The 7,834-nt window shown below is 42.5% G+C and overlaps 1 protein-coding gene across 1 annotated transcript; it reads left to right on the forward strand.

The window, feature by feature from the left end:
* Positions 1 to 200: 200 nt before the first annotated feature.
* FGA (fibrinogen alpha chain) lies at positions 201 to 7,391 on the forward strand. Its single transcript, XM_054824639.1, has 6 exons — positions 201 to 322; positions 2,125 to 2,253; positions 3,297 to 3,480; positions 3,767 to 3,912; positions 4,864 to 5,938; positions 6,321 to 7,391. Exons 1-6 carry the CDS (start codon positions 272 to 274, stop codon positions 7,028 to 7,030), a joined length of 2,295 nt encoding a protein of 764 aa, XP_054680614.1. The 5' UTR covers positions 201 to 271; the 3' UTR covers positions 7,031 to 7,391.
* Positions 7,392 to 7,834: the final 443 nt, after the last annotated feature.

A 7,834-nucleotide genomic window follows, 5' to 3' on the forward strand; every position in this document is an offset into this window, starting at 1 on the left:
GCTTTAGACAGATTTTTTTTTTTCCTGGAATATGTGGCGTTGCCCGCATGTTGGTGTTGTACAAACTTATCTGGAGCAAATAACATGAGAAACTTGTGCAAGAGGCATTAGGTAATCGCCTAAGGGGGGAGGGGAGCATTTGGCATGTTTTTTCTCCAAACAGAAGGGAACATAATGATTAATCTCAGCTTTGCATTAAGGTTTAAATTGCACCAAAAGACCGGTGAAGAGCATCCTTTCAGTCAGAGTTCTGCTCACTCTTCTCCTGAAGATGATATCAGTGGGGATCCTCTGTGCGTTGCTGTGCCTCAACTTAGCCTGGGTATGAGTTTCCTTACTTGATTCTTTTCATATCTTTCTGTTTTGAAGAGTGAGCGTTTAGTGTTCATTTATTAAACAGATACATTTTGGCTGTCACCTAGCTCATAAAATCCAATGCATGCACATATGCACAAGCTGACTGTAACTACTTCTCTGCTGGACTTTCATCAGTCGTTCTTGAGTATCCAGCTCTCTAGTTCTGCTTAATTCAATTTTGCTGAATCTACCTGGCTTCAGGAGCAGCAAAGCAGATGCATTAACATGAATTCATAGATTCGTACGTGACGCTGTAAGTCTTAAACCTAACTGACTGAATGCTAGGACTCCAGCCAGTCAGGGATTTTCATGTTTATTAGGGCAAATTCTATCTCCTTTGGATAGTACTTCAGCAGGATTTTCCACCTACAAATGACACACAATACTTTTATTATAAAGTACACATTAAAACCCAATGATTCCTGTGGCAGCAATATCAGGTCAAGCTAGAGCTAAGTAAGAATCAATTTTTAGATAAGGAAAGTGATAGACCTGATTTTCAACTATACTAATTTAACCTTGCTCCTTTCTCATTTAGATCTCAGCCCATAATCTTATGTTAGATTCTCCATGTTTCTCTTTGTGATTGTTTTTTGAAGAATATGAATGTTTTAACAAATGACAGAATTATATATATTGTGACAAAACAGAAGCATTCATATTGGAGCTGCCAATGCTGAAAGGGCACAGACCACCTAAATGTAAAGTTTTTATTTCTTACTTGTAAGGGGCACTTGGACCAGATCCTCAGGATGAATCAAACGAGCATGAATCTGCTGATTTTAATAATGACATTCCAGTTCCCCAGGACTGAGGTTCTGGCACTGGACACTAGAATTAGGAAAACTTTCTCTGCCTCAGAATTCCTCATGAGTCATAATAATAATTAATAATTAATCTTTTCAAGCATTAATTATGCTGCTTGAAAAAAAACTTAAAGTGTGCAGAGGAATCCAATCAGAACTAATTACATCTCAAGCCCTAAACCAGGGCTTTCTTTTATGGAAAAGAATTAATTTCCAGTCCTTTACTGAGCAATAACACAGTAGGAATCCTTACAGTGTTTTGGCTTAGAATTAGGTTGTGTATATGCACTTTTGCTTCTCAGGTTTGAAGAAAATCTTGGTATATATATTTCTCTTCTTTCCATTAGCACAGTGGAATCCATCCATGGCTGACACTGTTATTTTTATTACGATGTTATTAGTCTTCTTGGTCTTTATGCCAGCCAAAACAGTGCTACAAGCTTACAGTTAGCAACTGTGATTAAAATCAGAAACGCTAATGGCAAAACTCTATTCATATATATCTTTAAGCCAGTTTTGTGTAGAATGAAAATAGAAGTTTAAGAATAGAAAATAGAAATTTAAGAATATTGCAGCAAATGGAAATAAAACATAGTATTTTTAAAGTATTTGCTTTGAATTAACCAATTTCAATCTAATTTCAAGTTAATTTTATGCTTACACACAGAAAGCAAGATTTCTGTGGAATAATAGTATCATAATATATCCCGAGCATCACTAGCTCCCTACATAGCAGCATTAGTTTTAAGATATGAAAAACTTTATTCCGACAAAACAAACAAAATCGTATCTTACAAAAAATGTCAGGAATAAAATCCTTGCACCGTTTGATGTGATGCTTTCCAGACGTCTGTAATTGCCACACATCAGCGTTTGAGGACGTCAGCATCATGTGTCTGTTCTCTTGGCAGCTATTTAGTTAATCTCGGTTTGGCTTTTCCTTTTTTTTTCCCCCTGGCAGGCACAAAATGGAGAAAGTACCTTTGAAAAGGAGGGTGCGGGAGTGCGTGGTCCCAGGATTGTGGAGCACATGTCCCAGTCCACCTGCCAGTATGAGAAGAACTGGCCCATCTGTGCGGACGATGACTGGGTGAGCAAAGAGCTCCGGGGGCCAAAGCGGTGCCCGTCAGTAGTTTGCTGTGCAGCCAGCACGCGGTTGGGCTGTGGGTCTGAGCGACAACACGTAACGCTTCACGTCAGGGCAGCCTGGAGAGATCTCCCGCGGGAAAGAAAGAAAGAAAGAAAGGGGGGGGGGAAAAGAGGAGAAAGAAAGAGGGAGAAGTTTGCAAGGGTGCAGAATCAGAAGAGAAAGTAAGTCTGGAAAAGAAAGGTGAAATAAAAGAAGGCTATTCCTAGAAAAAAAATAAGGATCTATTTTCAGAGTTTTGATATTGCCACATTTGGAGTTGGTAAGAGAAAGGCACCAGACAGACAGATGTGCAACAAAGAAAAGAAATAGCTAGAAATAACTTAAGCCTCACTACCTACTTTTTAGGAAGTCAGATGACAAAATATTCAGTAAAACATAATGATTGACTGGATGTCTTTGTGTATAAACTGTTAATTTGTCTCCTTCTTGCCTCTTGCATCTCAGCTCATCTCTGTGCTACGTTGATTTGTTGAAACCTTGGCAAAGAGGTTTAGTCTATAAGAACATTAAGCTTTTCTGAGGAAAATTTTGCTTAAATAAGTTGGTCTCTAACATTCTTGCTCAAACTGGACAACAGACTTATCCTTACAGCAGCCCTTTGGGAAATATATATGGATATGTCTTAGTTCAGCCCCAAGGAACAGAGGAGACAGAAAAATAAGGGTTTACTTGTTCCTCACACCCCCTACACCCCCCCCCCCCATGACAGATTTCTGAGGATGTGCTTCACTGATTCCATCACACCAGTGCCAGAGGCACAGGAGGTGAAGGATCAGCTCCCAGGTGGCTTGCTCTAAGTCACATAAGTCCTTGGCGAAGTCATTGGATGAATAGGACAGGACATCTGAAGAGAACTTGCAGAATCTTGCCCTAATTTTTTTTTTAAATTTTTTCAGTGTTGGCCAAAAGCCTGCAAATGTAATGTTAAAAAAAGGTTTTCTTGTGAAGATTTTAACACAATTATTTCCCTCTTTCAATTTTAGGGTACAAAATGTCCATCAGGTTGCAGAATGCAAGGACTGATTGATGAAACGGACCAGGATTATAGTCACAGAATAGACAAAATCAAGAAGCTGCTTGCAGAAAATCAAAACAACTATAAAAAATCCAATCGGATAATTGTGGAAACCATAAATGTAATAAAACCAAACTTGGACACTGCTCAACGTGAGTATCTTGCACCCAGGTTTATTATCCAATGCTGAATTTTTTTTTTTTTTTGTGCATAAGCAATAGGTAGTAAAAGTATGTGCTGCACTGGACCTTATTATCAAGAGCCGGAATAGACATCGTAATACTGCTAACTAGCAAAAACTAATGTAGTTACTACCTGCTCAATACTATGAGAAATATGTTTTGAGTACATGTTTTAATTACATATTTTAAAATACATTGCTCTTTTAGGAAAGAAAATCACACGTGCACAGCTGACTGTGATGCATTTCTGTTTCAGAGACTGATGAGACCTACGGCCACGTGTCAGGAGAACTGAGGCGGAGAATTGTGACATTAAAGCAGAGAGTTGTCACTCAAGTAAACAGAATTAAAGCTCTGCAGAGCAGCATCCAAGAACAGGTGACGGAGATGAAGCGCTTGGAGGTAGGTAGCTATGTAATTTCCATTCTTTCCAGAGCGTAGCTACAGAAAGAGGGTCTACCCATTATACTGCACATAGCGAGCGGTGCTGCTTCTGGAAGAAAACATGATGCAACTCTCACAGTTCTGATCCGCTGAGGCAAATCCCCAAATGAGTTGCTTTGTGCGCAGTTTGGGTTTCTTTTCCTGCTGTGTGGGAACCAACGTGAGCTGAGGAGGACTCCTGGTCCCATCCGCTGCTTCCGCTCTCAGATGGGCAGTGAGGATGTTATATCTGCTGATAACTGGCTCTGTATGAGGCGTCTCTCCTCCTGTAAGGAGTTACTGAGCAGCTAGGATGAGGGGGATGTCCCCAGTGCTGCCACCGCTGCCCACAGCCAGTGCTGACGTTAGAGCCCGTGTTCCCGCGTTGCAGCCAATTCTTCTGAGGGTAATGCAAGGAAAAGTCCTGGCACAAACAGCGGTTTTGCTCAAAAGCCCATTTTGATCCCTGGATCGGAGATCTGGCTTTTGGATCATTTGGGAAAGCAGTGGTAGCCCCAGGGTGGCAGCCTCACAGCAGGGCCATGACAGGCTCTGGGACAAGTCCAGTGTCTTCCTCTCTCCTTGGAGGACCCGTTTCTGCCCCAGTCCCCAGGGAGTGTGCCCTGCTCTGCAGGACTCCTTCCAAACCCAGGAAGACGCCCCTATGCCCCAAGAATAAAGGGAGCAGAGATTCAGAACGTGTTACAACATACTTCTCCACGGAGCCTGTGTGCACTGTGCTATTGCACGTGTCATATTTACGGTGGAAATAAACCCAAGGATGATTTCAAAACTGAGCTTTGGCAAAGCTCAGCTGTAGGTGGGAGGTACCATGGCAGCACCCACCTTTCCCCAGTCCAGTTAAAAGATACATTTGCTTGAGAAAGTCAGGAAAGCTCCCTAAACAATTTTTTCTCTCTATTTATGTAGGTGGACATTGATATTAAGATACGAGCTTGCAAAGGATCCTGTGTTAGAAGTTTTGAATACCAGGTGGACAAAGAAAGCTACGACAACATCCAGAAGCAGCTTACCCAAGCCAACTCCATCAACTTGCACCCAGAGCTTCAAACTATCACCTTGAGCACACTGAAAATGAGGCCACTTAAGGACTCGAATGTTCCGGAGCATTTTAAGCATAAGCCTCTGCCAGAAATGCAGGCTCTGAACATAATTAATAACATCAGGCAGATGCAAGTGGTGTTAGAAAGACCAGAAACAGACACGAGCCCCTCCCGAGGCGACAGCTTCTATCACACGGCAGAATCGAGGGGGGATGTACCTTCCCACACCAGCAAATTAGTTACTCCTACTCATGGGAGAGAAATCCTTAATCTGGGAGACAAAACCACTTCCACTGTTCGTAGATGCACCAAAACTATCACCAAAAGAATTGTCACTGGCCCTGATGGCCCTAGAGAAGAAGTGGTTGAAAAAATGGTTTCTTCTGATGGCTCAGACTGCTCCTATTTACAAGGAGCAGGAAATATTGGAGGGGAAGGGAGCATGTACCATGTTGGTGGGACAGATGACGTACACAAGCTAGAGAGGTTATTCCCTGAGCTAGAGTCATTTTTTAACCCTGACTCTCCATCCACTGCTAGTAGGCACTTTGATGGGTCTAGCAGCATTTCAACTAGCAGCCACGTAACTGGCACAGGCACTACCCACTTAGGTACTCGAGTATCCGGTCATGCAGGGACTTATGGGGGGAAAGGCAAATTTACAGACTTAGGAGAGGAGGAAGAAGATGACTTTAGAGGACTTCACCTTCAGCCATCTGGATTCCCATCTGGCAGTGAAAGTCATTCCAAGACTGTAGTGACCAGCTCCTCTTTCAACAAGGGAGGCTCCACTTTCGAAACAAAATCACTAAAGACCCGTGAAATATCTGAGCAGCTAGGTGGGTTGCAACATGATCAGAGTGCAGAGGATACCCCAGACTTTCAGGCACGCAGCTTCAGACCATCAAGAGTGAAGCAAAGGACAGCCAGCACTGGGAAAGGTACACAGGCATCACAGAAGTAGTTATTGAGGTAGTGGAGCCAAACTCCATCCATAACCAAGCTGACACATTGGTTTTAGATACTGCAGTACAACAGTGTGATGATAAAATGCAAGCACTGTGTCTGTTTGTTGCCACCTTGGAAACAAAAAAAAGAAAATATTTCATTAATACTCGGGTATTACATAGAAAATTCACAATTTAAGAAATATGTAATGTTTTCTTTTCTGAATTCTTTTTAATGTTGCCTGTCACTATACCTTGTGTAGTCCAAGACATATTTAACAGTTTTTCTCAGAGCTATTGGTACTTGGATTCCTCTGAACCTTTTATTAAATTTTGCTGATAACTCCTGTCAAACCAGATCAACTTTTTTTTTTAGACTGTGATGATATCCGCCAGAAACACACTTTTGGTGCCAAAAGTGGCATTTTCAAAATCAAGCCAGCGGGATCCCATAAGGTTTTGTCAGTTTATTGCGACCAAGAGACCGCTCTGGGAGGATGGCTATTGATCCAACAGAGAATGGATGGATCAGTGAATTTTAACCGGACCTGGCAAGACTACAAGAGAGGTTTCGGCAGCGTGGATGGCAGAGGGCGAGGAGAGTTCTGGCTGGGCAATGAAAACATACACTTGCTGACTCAGAACAACACTCTCCTTCGGGTAGAGTTAGAGGACTGGGATGGAAACGCTGTGTATGCAGAGTATATCTTACAGGTAGGGTCTGAAGCACAAGGGTACGCCCTTGCCGTGTCCTCCTACAAGGGGACCGCCGGGGACGCACTGATCGCCGGCTGGCTGGAGGAGGGCGCCGAATACACGTCCCATGCCCAGATGAGGTTCAGCACCTTCGACCGGGACCAGGACCGCTGGGAGGAGAACTGCGCGGAGATGTACGGGGGTGGCTGGTGGTACAACAGCTGCCAGGCAGCCAACCTCAACGGCGTGTACTACCTGGGGGGCCACTACGACCCCCGGTACAACATTCCTTATGAGATCGAAAACGGCGTGGTCTGGCTGCCATTTAGAGCCTCTGACTATTCCCTCAAAATTGTTAGAATGAAAATCAGGCCCATAGAAACCCTGTAGAAAGACAGGCTTTTAATACATGTGTTACAAGTTCAAAAGACTTTTTTTATATATATGTGCATGAAGTACCTTTACCCTGTGAATTTGAAGGCAACTGGACACATCTGTGGCTTAAAAAATAAACACTGATTAATTAGTAACAAAACAGTTTACTTTCATCTTATTTATAACTGACAAACCTTTTCAAGGAAATATTGATTTTAAAACCCTTTTCGTATAAACTTTGTCAATGTATGTCTCTGTCTATGTCTTTGGCAGCTCACACCCTGACTGGCGATAAAAATATTTATGATTTGAATTATTTACTTTGTTTAAGAGTGTTAAAGATAATAAAAATATTTAGAAGTATGTTCTCCATGAACTCCTGCCTCCGCTAACATGAACCGTGAAAGTCTGACTGAGTTTGACAGTCACACTTGTGGGCCATCTCCTCTCATTTCCATTTTGAGGGGAGCACAACAGTGGCGGGAGCCAGTTCTCGGGCAGAGCCGCGGGTGGTTTGGGTTCTCACTTTTGCCACACACCTAACGTGGAGTACGCTTTGATAAACGATGCGTGCATTTTAGGACTTACTTTTAAGGATCTCCTAAGCTTTGATTTTCCAAATACGGAGGCAGACCTTCTGTCCCATTGATGAATTCTAGGTGGTTCACCATGCATACTGGAGCTTCACAATAAGACAGTTCATGACAACTCATCAAAATACAACTCCCAAAACAGGCTATTATTGTCTAGCAACCATTAAAAGGTTATGACTGTGACCAGCACAAGCAAGATAAGGAGCACCTGGTTGGCTATAGTATA

Source organism: Grus americana, chromosome 4, assembly GCF_028858705.1.
Source record: "Grus americana isolate bGruAme1 chromosome 4, bGruAme1.mat, whole genome shotgun sequence".
Taxonomy (NCBI): Eukaryota; Metazoa; Chordata; class Aves; order Gruiformes; family Gruidae; genus Grus; species Grus americana.